Source organism: Arvicanthis niloticus, unplaced genomic scaffold (assembly GCF_011762505.2).
Source record: "Arvicanthis niloticus isolate mArvNil1 unplaced genomic scaffold, mArvNil1.pat.X pat_scaffold_501_arrow_ctg1, whole genome shotgun sequence".
NCBI classification, from domain to species: Eukaryota; Metazoa; Chordata; class Mammalia; order Rodentia; family Muridae; genus Arvicanthis; species Arvicanthis niloticus.
This window is the reverse complement of record NW_023046133.1, coordinates 43886-59536: the sequence shown is the minus strand read 5'-3', so window position 1 is coordinate 59536 and position 15651 is coordinate 43886. Positions and strand designations below refer to the sequence as shown.

Below are 15651 nucleotides of genomic sequence, written 5' to 3'. Positions count from 1 at the left end.
TCTGACCTTGATGCCACCTACACACAGCTTCAGCCCATCTTATCAGACACCACCAGCGTTCCCTGCCAACCTCTAAATCACTGCTCCATGGAGGCTCACCATGGTAGCCAGAGGCTTCCCTGCAGTCCTCTAAACTAAACACCCCAAAACTCCTGACTATAAAGGACACACAGGCATCTCATTCCAAGGCCACTCCGTGGGGCTGTACCCACGTGGCCACCCTCCACCACCCTGCTCTGGGACTGCCTGCTCCTCTCTGCCAAACATACAGGACAAAATCATCAGCAGTGTCTCTTTATTTTCAGAAAGCTCTGGGAACAAAATAAAGCATCACTAATCCCCCTTTCTTCTGAATTGGGGGAAAGGAGATATGGACATTGTCATTTTTGGTATCTTTTCCCCCTTGGTGTTCCATTACACATGTCCTCCAACCTATTTTCCCCCCATTGTCACTTTGCTTCCCTTAGCCTGCAGCCCCAGCATGGCAGGAATGGCTGCTCAGCTGGTAGGGGTGCAGAAGCTGCCTCCTCCTCCCTTCACCAGCCCCGGCCCACTGCTGCTGACTCTCAGGCTCTTCAATAACAAAGCACTTCTGCTGGCTCCTACTGACTCATGCTGATGCACCCCTCAGGGACAGGAGGGGAGGTCAGGTTTCCAGTGCATTTGAAGGGTTTCGCAGCTGCACAGAAACACCCTACAGCTGGGCAGCAGAGAACATCTGCATGAGAGAAGTCTTGTTAATTACCAAGAGGCCACCAGTCCTTCTCAACCAAGCAGGGACCTCAGCACAGGCCAGTCAGCTGAGACAGGGAGTTACATCTCATTCAGGGGGATGTTTCTGTAACCAGGAATGACAGCATCTTCTGAGAGACATTGTGAAATAGTCACCCTGATTCCTCTCTCCGAACCCAGGCTTTTCTTAGCACTTCCCTATGAGAGCAGCATTGGCCACCCTACTCAGACTAATCTCCTGATGCACATACACTGACCAACCCAGTATGACAAATATCATAGTAGCAGATCCTAGCCAGGCTCTCTAGAGTCCCTCACAGCCTTTGTTCTTTCAGATCCTTGCTGCCTTTCTGACTAGCCCTGACTAACCCAGCAGAGGAGGTGACAGCTATAGAGCAGAGCTGAATTAGCCTGGGCCTAGTGCTACCCCTCCCTATCAGCACAGCTGTCCACCTGAACTGAGAGGCATGAGTGTTAGCATTCTGCTGAACTGAGAGGCATGAGTGTTAGCATTCTGTCTAAACACCACCCTCATAGTTACCTGGCAACATCCAGGTAGGCCTGGCCCAGTATAAAAGGGGCTGCTTGCCCCTCCTCTCTCTCTTGCTTTCTCTTGATCTCCTGTTCTCTTGCCTTCTTGCTCCCCCTCTGTCTCCTTGCCCCTTCCCCCTTCCCTTCCCCTCTCTCCACATGCTCATGGCCGGCCTCTACTTCTCTACTTTCTCTCTCTCTCTCTCTCTCTCTCTCTCTCTCTCTCTCTCTCTCTCTGCCTCTCTCTGCCTCTCTCTGCCTCTCTCTGCCTCTACTACCCTCTTAATTCCCCTCCCCATGCCTTGAATAAACTCTATTCTATACTATACCATGTGTGGCTGGTCCCTCATGGGGAAGAAATGCTTCAGCATGGGCCCGCTGAGATATCTATCCCCTTCCCCATACCTCACCACACCCCCACAGAACATAGATTATAAACACATCAATGAAGAAGGCCAGGAGAGGTGGGATGAGACTCAGCTTGGTTGCTCAGTGTCTACCCACAGGGTTGAGGTCTCCTGCTAAACCCCACAGATGATTACAGCCCACAGATAAAGTAGCACAGTAGAACCCATGAAGAACCCATTTCATTCCCTCTCTTGATGACTGAGACCCAGTACAGGGTAAATGCTAAGAAATGATGTTTTTCTGCAGTTAGGATGTAAGGACAAGAAATAAAGCTTGCAGATCTTCAATGTCCATGCAACTCAGTGCAGGGCTGTGTAGTTACACACGCCTCTGTTCTTTAAATATGAACCTCGTGTCGGGACCCTGAAGGTGAGCATGGGGTGAAGTTTCTAGACCTCTTTGCTCTTCCTGATGTGCCTACAAGGGAATAAGTCTCCCCACTTTCTGCTTTTCTCTTTTAGTTGGTCTTTAGCTGGATTACTGAGGACAGGTCGCTAAACTTGGCTTGAAAGGAGGCTGTCAGGGCCCAGACTCTAATGCACGTATTTTTGTGTTTGTGCATCGGTGTGCATGGGTGACGGCATGTGTGCCGGCAGATGTGCAGATACGCACACATATGCTGACAGCCAGGTGACACCAGGTGTTTTCCTCAGGAGTCCTCCTGCATGCTTTTTGAGATGGCATCTCTCACTGTTCTGGAGCCTGATAGGAAGGCTACCCCTGCTGGCCACTGAGCCCCAGGGACCCACCAGTGCTGGGGTTATAGGTGTGGTCACCCGCACCCAGCCTGGGTATGCCATAGCCCACATGTGCAAGTCACGGGTAACGTTTGGAGTCTGTTATCTCTTTTTACTGTAAGAGGGCTGGAGAGTGAACATGCTGGTTGGGCTTGGCAGCAAGCTCCTTTAGCTCAGTGAGCCACCTCACTGGCCCATATACCTAGCTTTTAAAAAGTGTGTTGGAGTATTGAACTCAGGCCCTTGCATTTGTCAGACAATTGCTCTACCTACATGGTCTTTCGAGTCCTCCTCATACTTAGGGGCCAGCATTGAGTGAATCAATGGGAGCCTGGAGTCTGGTTGCACAGAATGCAGACTCTATACAGCTGTTCGGAGCTCTGACTTGAAGTAGTTAGATACGAGGCAAAAGCTAACCAATTATGGCTGGATGTGGTGGCACACGCCTTTGATCCTAACACTCAGGAGGCAGAGGCAGGCAGATTTTTGAGTCCCAGGCCAGGGCTACATACTGAAATCATGTGTCAAAAATGGTGTTTACTTATTTGTTTTTTAAAGTGTGTGTGTGTGTTGAGGGGGTCAGTGGCATGATTTAAAAAATAAATATCTAAATCACAGCAATCACCAATAAACAACAACAACGACAACAACAACAACAACAACAACAGTTTCTTTGGGTTTCACAAACATTGCAGCCACATTAGTAGAAGGCTAAGAGCCGAGCTGCCTATTTTGTGAGCTGCTCAGCATCGGCAGCTGACCAGGTGCTCTGCTATGGAGGACGCTCCCATGTCTACTTACGAGGATCTTGGTGGTATAGGCGCTGTTGATGGCAATGGCGTTGACCAGCAGCTCCAACGTTTTGGCGTTGATGGAGCTTGGATCAGGGATCTCCTTGTAGTGAGTGTCGCCGACATAGGCCTGTACCACGGTCATGCGGTTGGTGGTCAGCGTGCCCGTCTTGTCTGAGCAGATGGCTGTGGCATTGCCCATGGTCTCACAGGCGTCCAGGTGGCGTACCAGGTTGTTGTCCTTCATCATTTTCTAGAGAGTGGATAAGTGAGAGGGAAACCAAGGGGAAGAGAAAGAGAGTGAGTGAGGGGATTCCTGGGCCTCAGCCTCCTCTTAACCTTCTGCATGGACAAATGACCTCTGGGCTTCTTTAGCCTCGCATGTGGGTCTCCTTTTTAATTAATCAATTGGACCATTTAAATTTTGATAGCTGAATTTATTAACTTTCACCCTACAAGTCACTCATTTTCTATTTTTTGGAACAGGGTCTCACACAGCACAGGTTGACCTGGAACTAGCAATCCAGTCAAGGATGACCTTGAACTCATAAGCCTCCTGTCTCTGTCTCTTAAGTGCTGAGATTACAGGTGTGCACAACCACACCTGGCTTCATCTGTATTTATAAAAATGAAACCATTTTTTTTTAAAAAGATTTATTTATTTTATGTGTATGAAAGTTTTGCCTGCACCATGTAAGTGCCTGATGTCCACAGAGGTCAGAAGAAGGCATCAGAAGCTCTGGGACCGGAGTTACAGATAACTGTAAACTACCATGGGGGTGCTGAAGCTGAACCTTCTGGGAGAGCAACAAGTGCTCTTAACCTCTGAGCCATCTCTCCAGCCTCCTCATCTACATCCTTTATGGAAAAAATAGTAGAAAAGATTTAAAAGAATAAAGCTGGGTTGTCCCTAATTATTCCTAACTTACTGTACGTAGCCTCTCCTCATTTGGTTCTGAATTTCTCAAGTGCTTTCCTGCTGCTTGCTGAGAAGCCCACAAATTTCACCCTAAGTAGATACATTTAGGATACATATGTGCTTACAGATACAGGAAAATATATGTAAAAATATGAAAATAATAATGTCATTGTCACTAGGTGACAGAGAAGAATCTTGACTTCTTCAAGTCTATAAATCACCATTTCTGGAATGAACACTTACTATAGTGTGCACAATAAAACCATGTTTGTGTGTGAATTTGAGTGTGTGTTTATGTGTGTGTGTGTGTGTGCATGGTGTCACCTCTGTATGTGTGAGATAGTCAAAGGAGCCTCCTATGTGGCTCTCTGTTCTTTCTTCTTGAGACAGAGTCTCCCCCTGAACCTGGAGCTCTCTGCTTTTTTGGCTAGACTGTCTGGCCAGGAAGCCTCAGTCACCTTCCAGTTTGCCTGCTCTAAGCGTGGGGGCAGGGTAGGGATATATGCCCGCACAGCTGTTTATATGGGCACTGAGAGTCTGAACTCAGGTCCTTGGGCTCACACAGCGAACACTGTTACCGACAGAACCATCTCTGTAACCCCCAATTAACACACGCACGCGCGTGCGCGCACACACACACACACACACACACACACACACGCACACACACACAGAGAGAGAGAGAGAGAAAGAGAGAGAGAGAGAGAGAGAGAGAAGGGAAAATTAAGGGCTAGTCAGATGGCCCAGCAGACTGTCACTTGCTGAGACTCAGATGGTAGAAGGCAAGAACTGACTGTCTAAGTTATCCTCTGACTTGCAAAGTGCACTGTGACATGCATGCTTGCATGTATGCACACACATGCACACACTAAATGTAATACAAAAGAAGATGCACGTAAATCACTACACATACAATACAAAAGAAAATACACATCTCACTTATCAACATCTTTTTCTTTTCAAATTTATAGTACCATCCTACTGGACCGATTAGCATTTATTTCCTTCTGTGTACCTTTCTTTCTGACCCAGTTCTATACTTCTAACTTCTAGATTCTCCCTCAAAAAATGAAAATGACATCATTCTCAGACAGGCCTTGCTGACGTGCTGACCCCATGTCACAGGAGAGTTTGTTCCTAGTGCAAAATCAAGTGGAGTCTGTGCCTATGGATTTGGTTTCCTTCATTCTTGTCCGCCAGCAGTAACCCTCTATTACAAGGTTAAAAGAATACAATTGGACCATTTAAATAGATACTTATGTTACAAAAATGGAATACTGGTAGGATAAAAGGCTATTATGTTTCTTTTCATATAAGTTTCCATAGTAGCTCCAGTAAGTGTACAGTGAGTGTCTGGTCAATGGCAACCTGAGTTTGCAACACGCTTTCCAGTCTATTTTCTGGTATTGTTCTATAAGGATCCTATGAGACCCGGAAGGAGCCTGGAAATTTACTTTACAATTGATAAATTCCAGGCAAAGTGAACTGAGCAAGATTACCTGTGGTGAGAGTGAAGACTAGAGTTTGAGCCCAGCTCCGCCTAACCTACCAGCTCCGCCTAACCTACCAGCTCCACCTAACCTACCAGCTCCGCCTAACCTACCAGCTCCGCCTAACCTACCAGCTCCACCTAACCTACCAGCTCCGCCTAACCTGGCAGTCTGGCTCATTCCACACACCAGTCCAGCTGTCCTACTGAAGGAGTATTGGCTCTTTAAGAATCTCTTTTTGGAAGCTAGGTGTGGTGACACATTCCAGCACTTGGGAAATAGAGGCAGGAGGATTGTTAAGTTCAAGGCCAGCCTAGGCTGCACAGTGAACCTCTATGACAAACAAAACAAAATTCAAAACAAAACGCACAAAAATCTCTCCTCAGGACTGTCTGGCATGGTAGCTGCTGGGGATGAGGGACACTTAAAGTGTGGTCCAAAGTGTGTGAGAGACACTAGATTTTAAAGACAGCATCAAACAGGTAACCAGAGGTAACATTTCTTGTGTTGGCTATGTGTCGGACTGTTGATAACTTGGATGTAAGTTTGAGTTACATTTGGATGGTTAAGATTAGTGCTACCCATTTTTAAGACAAGGTCTCCCGTATTTCAGGCTGACCTTGAACTTGCTGTGTTCAAGGTGACCTTGGACTTCTAATTTTCCTGCCCCAGTTCACAAGTATTGGGATCACAGTTTGTGTAGTTCCATGCCTGGTTTACGTGGTTCTGGGGATCAAATCCAGAGTCACCTGCATACTGGGGAATCGCTCCTACCACTGAGCTATACCCCTAGTCACACTTTATAGTCCACTCATATGTACGATATACCTGCTCATACAGGTGCCAAGTGGAGTCTAAAGATTGATATCACGTGTCTTCTCTGCCTTGTTTTTTGAGACACGGTTTCTCACTGAACCTAGACCTTGCCATGTCAGCTAGATTGGCTGGCCAGTTTTCAGGATCTGCCTGTGTGAGTCCCTCCTGAACTGGGGTCACAGCATTGGGGTGACAGGTACATGTGTCCAGGCCTGACCTTTAAGTGGGTGCTGGGATCTGACCTTGGGTTTTCACACTCACACAGCAAGCACTTTACACATGGAGACAGTTCTCTGGCCCTGTTTTTAAAGAGTCAGTTATTGGGGCATTTAAAATGACACGTCTGGATCGCGTGGTATTCCTGTTGAGAGGAACTGATGTACCTATGTGCTCACTACTGGGTTCATGTGGTTTTGCCAGTCACATGACCTGAGATGATCAAACCGGAGATAAAAACTTGGGAAGATGCTCAGGCTTAAAACTGTTGGTTCATGATGTCCCCAAACCAGCTTTGCCAAGCTTCACAGAGACCCTGAGCTCAGTGGCATGGCAATGGGGACCTGCTTATGGTCATGTAAGAGTTATCTTTGCCAGGCAGACCCTGGGCCCTTGAGAGCACTGTGTTATGACCTGTCTGGGCTATGGTTTGTGGGAGGGGCTTTCTTTGAGAACTGTAAGAGGAGGAGCTGATAAGCCCTGTGTCCCTTACATGGAACTGCTGGCCCTTATGGGAGATTACTCTATGTGAAATCACACCACAGGGTGCAGTCCAAGTTCTGGCAGGGAAACCAACACTCGCCTTGCCCTCTGGCTGAGTTGCCAACGACTAAGAGTGAACGCCTTCTCAGTGATAGCTTGATATTGGGACCCTGGGTAATAAGGATGGAAAACCCCAAGAAAGAGGAAAAACATAAGCAGGTAGGACAATCTGGTAGTGGTACCCTGGGCCAGATTTGTAGCTTGCAGGCTCTCTGATGGCCAGGTACATGGGTGCTTAGGGAAGGTCCTAGAGTCCCACCTGGCCAGCAAACATCCAGAAGGTACATCATTTAACTGCTTGCAAATCCTCCTGTGTTTTCAACAACCCCTGCCTGAAGGGTAGCAGCTTCCTGTGTGGTTTTGCTCATGCTTTCCACACCTTAGGGCATGAGCTGTTGGATTTGGTGGGGTGGGGTGGTGATGGCTTGCACAGTGATGTCTACATTTGACAGTTTGCAGTATTGTGACCTCGGGCTTGCCAGTTAAGTGATCTATCACCCAGCCATATCCCAGTCCCTCTTTATTTTGTAAGTCTGAGTTGTCAATACAGATCTAGACAATTTATACCAGGTATAGATTTTTGGCTTCTTTTTGAGAAAAATGCTGAAGGTCTGGCCAGCCTAGGTTGCATCCCCATAAAGCCATGCTTTGTTGGGCCTGAATAATGAGGGCTCCTGTGTGGCCAGGGCCTAGCTCTTGGTTTGCATTGTGCTTCTGAAGGTGTCTGAATTTGGGGGACTTGCTCGCACACTCTCTCCAAGTCCAAGTTGCAGTCACACACTATTTGTAGCCTGTCTTCAATTACGCCCTCCCTGGCTCCCTGACAGCCCCAGCTGGGATTGTTTCAGGTGCCCAACACTGCGTCTTCTCCTCTCTTACCTTCACGGAATAGGCCAGTGAGATGGTGACAGCCAGAGGGAGGCCCTCGGGCACAGCGACCACCAGCACCGTCACACCAATGATGAAGAACTTGACAAAGTACTGTACGTAGACGGGTGTGCACTCAGTCAGCCATGGCTTCTTATTGACCACGAAGGTGTCCACGGTGAAGTAGAGCACCAGGATGATCACCGTGATGGCCGACATCACCAGGCCTGTGACATGGGGACACCTGCTCAGAGGGCTTCCAGAGGGTGGGGGGGGGGGTGAGATGTTCACTAAACCGCTTCTAGAGGCCTCTGGGGAAGACCTCTGCTCATATGCTAGCTGTTCTTCCTTGCTTTGTGGCCAGGAGCCTCGCTTTGATTCTCAGGGAGCCTCAGTTGCCTCTTCTGTACAATGAGGCATAGGGGGCAGATTTCCCTCCTGGGGTTTTGTAATCCTCATGTGGAAATGCAGGTAAAGTACCTAGCATGGTGCCTGTCCACGTGACACTCAGCCACACTAAAAACATGTGGCTAGGGAACACACGAGTACACCACGAGCCACCTCTATACAGCTGCTACACTATTAAAGAGGGAAGGTGAATCTTTTACTCATCCACTCAACAAGCACCTTTGAGCACCTGTGATACGGCAGGTGCGTGGTGCTTCCTCTAGGACACAGAAATCTGGCAGTCACAAACAGAGTGTGTTATGTGCCACTGTTACAGACATGGATTGATGCTGTGAGGACAAAATGCTAGGAAGTCGTGGCTGAAGACGTGGCTGCTGTAGCTAGCATGACCAGGGTGCCATCTTAGAGGAGGTGATATTCGAAAAGTCATCAGGCACATGTTTTGTTCTTGGGGAGAGTGTCCCAGTTGGAGAGAACAGATTTTTTTTGGATGACGGAACAGGGGCTCAGCTAGGGAAATGACTGGCTAGGGTAATGCTGTAACTCAACATTGCCTGCCTAAGCCTGACCTGCCTCAGTTGCCCACAAAGGTATTCTGGGGGCTGTGCCTACCAGCTTTCTCTGATGGAGGAGGGGTGATGGTAAGGGCCCATGGGTACAACCTTCCCAAACAGATGCCCATGATCCCTTGGCTGATGTACGGGTCTCAAGGCTCAGGTAACTGCGTGGTGGATGTGCTCTGCCTTGAAGCTTGTGGTCTAGAGGTCCCATGAGATGAAGCAAAAACTAGGAATTCTCCACGTTTTTCAAAACTCTGGCTTTCCACCATCTCTGGTCTGCATTTCTTGCTTAGTAGACTCGGCTTGGAGTTGCCCATCTATAAATCCCTGGCCACCAGGGATTCAGCCCAGAGGGAGACAGTGGAAGACGGAGAGCCCAGGATGCCTGTGAATTTTACCCCTGGCAGGGTGGATCGGGGAGGCCAAGAGGTTGCCATCACTTAGTTTCTTGGTTAGTGCCACGCGCTACTGTGGAATCACTTGCCTCTGACAGCCACAGCAGGGAAGGGGGAAATCCCTGGGCCCATATCTCCCCACCCTAGCTCCAGCTGCGGAGCATCAGAGCCTGGCTCTATCCCTGCCTGACAGCCGCAGGGGCGGGAAGCCAAGCTCCCGGCAGCCGAGAGAGCTGTCACCAGGTTTAAATATAGACCGCTGAGCCTATAATTTGCAGCTGTCCCCTGCTGCGCTGTCTTTAATTAGAAATGGAGACAGCCACAGAGGCCTCAGTAGCCAGGTGGGAGGTCTTGCCTTTCATACATCCTCAGCGCAAGGGGCGGGTCAAGGCTGTGCTGCAGGGCTGGGGCTCACCTTGCAGCTGGGCTTGGCTCCCTGGGCCAAGAGACTGCCACAGCTATCACCTGCAGCTAACATCTCAGTTGGGAAGCCTGGGTTGCTCTAGAGCTCAGATAAGTCCTTCTGCATGGGTGCCTGGCTCTGCCCCGACCCCTTCAGTCCTTCTGCACTATAGCTAGGGTGGGCATTATCAAGTCCAAATCCATTCTGGCTCCCTCTTGCTGTTACCTCTTCCATATTTCCCTGCTGTTCTCAGGATACAGTCTTTGCCATCTGGAACTAGAGGCCATATAGGTATGTCTGCTACGATATAAGCCACAGGCTAGGTCCCCTGTCTACACAGTCATCTTTAATTCTCAAAGCAACCTGCCTTCCTGTGACAAAAACTTATCCCCATTTACAGAGGAGTAGGCAGGGACTCAAAGGTGGGGGAAGCTGCCAGCCCAAATCCTCAGAGCTGTGGCTGTGGCAGTCTGTTTGCAGAGTGGGGCTTCATATATCCAGAGCAGGGCAGGCCTCCAGGACCATTGGAATCAAGGTAGAGGGCAGAATGGGGCAGAATGGGAGGTCTCTGCTGTGAACTCACCCGCCTTGCCTATCTGCACAGCCAGCTTGGTGAGCTTGCCCTGAAGCACCGACTTCTCTTTCTTGTGCATGTTGGCTTTCTTCTTGTCATCTGCATCGCCGCCCTCCGCGCTCTTCAGAGGCTGCATCTCCATAGCAGCTGCCCCATCCTGCTGCTTGGCTGTAGGGGCAGAGCATGCATGTGCACACAGACACACACATGCAGGTTAGCCTATAGGCCAGGATGCTTAACACCCACCCTGCCTGCCCAGTAGAAATGCTGATTGCCCCATCTGGGCCCTGCATGGCTGGCAAAGAAGCCTCAGATAGACCTGCCCCTTCCAGCTGTAGTGTCTGGGTCCCAGTATCACCTGGGATCAGAGATACATTTGAGATTCCCAGCAGGATAGGGCTGAACCAAGACTCCACTCTAAATGGGCCCTTGACCCTCTCACAATCAGATAGAAAGAGAAGGGTTCCCCTGGGTATTCTTGAGGCCAAGTTGATGGGTTGCTAGGGAGTTAGTTAGCCATAGGAAGGACACAAAGCATGGCTTAAAAAGGAAGTAAGGTGTCCCAGGTACAAGTGCCAAGTTCCCATCTCTGGTCAAGGGATCCTTGACCATTATGGGATGGACAGAAGGACCCACGGCTCTTTTGAGCAGAGGCCAGCCCACCCTCCACCTGTAGTAATCTCTAAGAGTCAGCTTCCAGATCCAAGCTGATAGGTAGGCTTGGGAGAGCCTGACCCTGGTATATCCTCTACCTCACTATGACACCTCTTTATCTTACCCAGTATAATGAGAATCATGACTACACCCCCAAAGATGCCAGAGCTCCCCACAGGTGTGTGTGTGCATCTGCCTCTGGCCCCAGTGCATCCCTGTCTCCGTGTGACTCTAGCCCCATGGCTGCAGTTACCTTTGCTCTGGCTGCCGTCAGCACTGCCATCCTGCATTTTACCTACACAACAGAGAATTTCAACAAACAACAGGCAGCACGGGTCATCACGAGGACGCAACAGACCACAGACACTCATGTCACAGACAGGAAGGGCTGAGGTGCTCAGGGATGCTGAGGAGATCTAGAATGAAGGCCAGCCTGGCCATTGTGTTAGCCACAGGGGCTGTGGGGTGGAAGGGCTCTTGGTTCTCTTTGGGGCTGGTTGTGGGGGTGTTTCTGTTGGAATAACCTTGGCCTGCAGTGTTTTATAGATGAAAAGAATGAGCTGGAAGGTAAAAGGAACCAGAGTCTGCACACGGAAATCAGAGGGAGGCTCCCAGATCCCCAAACTGAGCCTGCCATGATGCTGATGGATGAAAGGAGGAAAAGAGAAACATTCAGTCTTTTCTTCCTCCCTCTATCCCTTTCTTTTCTCCCTCCCATCCCCTTGCAGTAATAAGGATTTGAACCTACAGCTTTGTATGTACTAGGCAGATACTCCACCACTGTGCTATAACCCCAGCCCCTTTATGTTTTATTTTTTGAGACAAGGTCTTGCTAAGTGTCTTAGGCTAGTCTGGAACTCATGATCCTGCTGGCTCACCTCTCACCTTTTAGCTACATCACTTTTATATGAGAGAGAGAGAGAGAGAGAGAGAGAGAGAGAGAGAGAGAGAGAGAGAGAGAGAATATCTCAATTTCCTAGAATGGAGAGGAATGGAGGTCAACATGTCCCTTTGTCCCTTGTTTTGGGCTGGGTGGGGCAGACTATTCTTCTGAAGGATGATGCTAGACACCAAGGACACCCCTGCTTAAAATCCTGTAGAGTATACAGGGCATAGGGTGAGTAAGGGGTCCCCAGAAATGGTCACTGAAGCTCTGTGGGAATGTCCTGATCTTGGGAGGAAGCCACTGGTCCCTGGAAAAGAGGTCTTAAGCAGTAGCTCCAGCTTCACAGACAGGCCAGCAAGAGCCAGGGGCTATACTTGGTGCTACTGGTCATGCCAGGGCCTGATGCTGTCCAGTGTTGGGGAAGGGTTGGGTGTGGGGCTTTCTACCTGCCATAAATGCTGCCTAGGAAACCCGGCCCCAGCCTGGGCCACTGTGGGCATGCATGGATGCTGCTTCTTCTTACCTGCTTTCAGCTGTACCTTCCTGTCTACTAGGCCTGTGTCATCCACTGAAATCTCCTATAGCTTTGGTCCCTCAGAAGGGGTAGGAGAAGGCTGTCTCCTACTATCTACTGCCAAGGCCACCAGGCAGGCTCTAGGTTTGCATGGTCTCCATGCCTTCATGCAACGCAGTGGTTTGCAACCTTTCTAATACTGCAACCCTTTGTCTCCTCACTACCTCACAACTGTGATGCTGCTACTGTTACGAATCATAATACAAGTACCTGAGATGCGACCCCTAAAAGGGGTCACATGATTGACAGGTCAAGAAACACTGCTAGAGTGCTTATCACAGTCTCTTCTGAGAAGGATGTTCCTGTCAGGCTCCCATCTATAGAGGAAAAACTGAGGCTCTGAGAGAGAGGTGACTGCCAAGGCAGTTTGCTTTGGAGTGTGAATGTTTCAGTGCTGCTGTTTCCACTGCCAAGACTCCTCTGAGCCAAGGGCAGGGGGCTCGGGGTGGCACTGTGAGGGATTCCTGAGAATCTTGTCTTGACACTAATCAGCCGTGTGGCTTTGCCTCTCCTAGTCTGTTCCCACCTCAGCACAGGGGGGTGATGAATTTAAGCTCTGGGAGCACTTGGGGCTTTGGATTTATAACAGCCACTTCCAGAGTCCAGCCTTCAGCTGACTGAAGACATTTCTGCAAGTGCCATGTCTTGTCAGGCCCTGCAAGGTCAGGAACAGTGAGAGGAACTGTTTAATTGTGAAGATGAGAAGGCTGAGGCCGATGGAAGTCTGGAGGCATCTTGTCTTCACAGAACATCTCCAAAATAGCCCTGGAGCTCTGAGATCAGCTTGCTACTGCCACTATGGATGCTTGGTGGGTGACTCAAACAGATCCCACCTCACTAATCGCTAACCATAACTCTCATCAGAGGGCCTCAAACTCACCTGGGATTTCAGGATAAAGACCCTTCTGGTTCTATTGTAAAATGCTTTCTTTTGGATTAAAAACAGCATGAAGAAAAGTGCTTTTTTTTTAAAGGATAAAAGAATAATGGGCAACAATTACTTTTTGTTTCTTATAATAATTTTACTAACTGGGTTAAGAGGTGCCAGAGGACTGGGCTCCCAGAAGCACCTCTGGAATGCCAGAAGGGCTTGTTTTACCTCATATTACCAGATGTCCTAGCTGCTGCATATAGCTATTAAACTCAGCGATTCTCTCTTTTATTGCCATAGCGATTATTCGGCCAGACAAATAATCACCAGTGCACATGCTGGAGGAAGGGAGCTGTATCTGGAGCACTTTGCTGCAGATGGCCTGTTTTGTCAGAAGCAAGGGACTTATTTGAGGTTCTTATTAAACTGGTGCCCACCTGGCCCTGCACTGGGACCCGGAAGATGGGCCCAAGGATGAAAGTGAGAGGAACAAGGATCAGGGGTGCGTGAGGTCTCCCAGGCTCTGCTCTGCATGTATTCTAGATGGACTCATCTTGAACCTGGAAGATCCCTGGACAGATGACAATAAACAAGCTTTGGTGGGAACAGGCTACAGGCTAGGAGACCTTGGAAGAGTCACTTCTCTTCTTTTCTTTTCTCTGTGAAATGGGCCCGTGGCAACCAGAGGGATGCTGAGGAAAAACACCCGGCGAGCACTTTGTTTCGATTGACAGTGTGATGTGCATGAGTGTAAAAGAAAATAGCGAAATAAAAACAGTGATTCTGATGCTTCCAGGATGGGTGGACACCCCACCTTTCAGATGTGGAACTGGGAGGGTCACAGTTAGGGAACCACTGCCGCCATGTCTGTGGCTGTTCTTCTCTTTCTTTCTTTTATTTTTTTATTTTCTTTCCTATATCACCAAAGTATGGCTCAAAGAAAAGAGATGAGATCATAGTGGGTTCTCTCTCGTTGCCCCAGGCTCAGCCACCAGCTCTCTTTGTTTCCTTTTGGAGTCTGAACAGTGCTACAATTCAAACTCTTATTTCTTGGCCTGAACTGGGGTCCGATGGCCTGCTTACCTACCTACCTACCTTCCTTCCTTCCTTCCTTCCTTCCTTCCTTCCTTCCTTCCTTCCTTCCTTCCTTCCTTCCCCTCTCTCTCTCTCTCTCTCTCTCTCTCTCTCTCTCTCTCTCTCTCTCCTTCTTCTCAGGGTCCTCTAATCAATCTTAGTACAGAGAATACCATGGACCTTGTCTATGCTAAGCAAATGCCTGAGCACTGAGCTAGGTCCCAAGCCATTGAGATCTTTCACACAGGACCCTATTCTGTAGCCCAGGCTAGCTTCAAATTTATGATGTTCCCATCTGCTAGGATGCCTGTCTCATAAGTGTTAGAATTATAGATTCAGATCACCACACCCAGCCCTCAAATATCTTTGATTAGAGGATCATTTTTGGGGGGAAATCTCTCCATTTCCTTGGAAAACCTGTAAGACACACTTTATTGTGGAATCCTGGATTGACTGGAGAAAGACACATCTCAGAGCCAAGCATGTCTGTTTTCTGGATTTATATTTATTTATTTTTAATTTTATTTTATATGTGTGAGTGTTTTGTCCACATGTATGTCTGTGTACCACAAGTGTGCCTGGTGCCTGTAGAGGTCAGAAGAGGGTGTTGGATCCTCCATGCTTGTCTGTGAGAAACTACAGGCAGTTTTGAGTTGTGTGTGGTGAGAAGCTAGAGCTATTATGTTGTTTTGTTTGGAGATGGGAGTCTATGTAGCCCTGCCTGTAATGGAACTCACTATGTAGATCAGGCTGGCTTTGGGCTCACAGAGATCCATCTGCTTCTGCCTCCCGAGTGCTGGGATTAAAGGAGTGTGCCACCACACTGGGATTAGATGAATGCCCTAATTTCCTAGAGTCTCAGTCTCTTCATCCTTTATATTCAGACAAAGCCTGTGTCACAGGGCCTTCAGGAGGAAGAAAGAGATAGAGAACAGGAAACAGTAGTGCAGTGTCAGTTGAGAAACCAAAGCTCCTCATCCTCTCTGTTGGTTCTGGCCACTGCCTGCGAGGGAAACTCTCCTTTTCTTCTGGAACTGGCTGTTGTGGATGATGCCTGTATGCTTGTCTCCTAGGGAAAGTGAGTTCTTGGTTCCTTCTAACTCAGCTGTGGGTTTGCCCATGCTGGCTCTTTCTGTTACCTCTCAGCCACCCCTCCCTGTTGCTTGACACCACCCACAGCCCCAGCTGCCTTCCTTCCTCCT

At 48.8% G+C, this 15651-nt stretch overlaps 1 protein-coding gene across 1 annotated transcript in view; it reads right to left on the bottom strand.

Annotated features, from left to right (window-relative positions):
* Positions 1-3111: 3111 nt before the first annotated feature.
* The window catches only part of LOC117702135 (plasma membrane calcium-transporting ATPase 2-like), a gene marked incomplete at its 5' end in the record, with an annotated part of 36755 nt that continues 24215 nt past the window's right edge, over positions 3112-15651 (bottom strand). Inside the window, 4 exon segments of the mRNA XM_076928186.1 lie at positions 3112-3452; positions 8063-8277; positions 10400-10558; positions 11298-11339. Coding sequence (XP_076784301.1) covers positions 3120-3452; positions 8063-8277; positions 10400-10558; positions 11298-11339 — 749 coding nt within the window.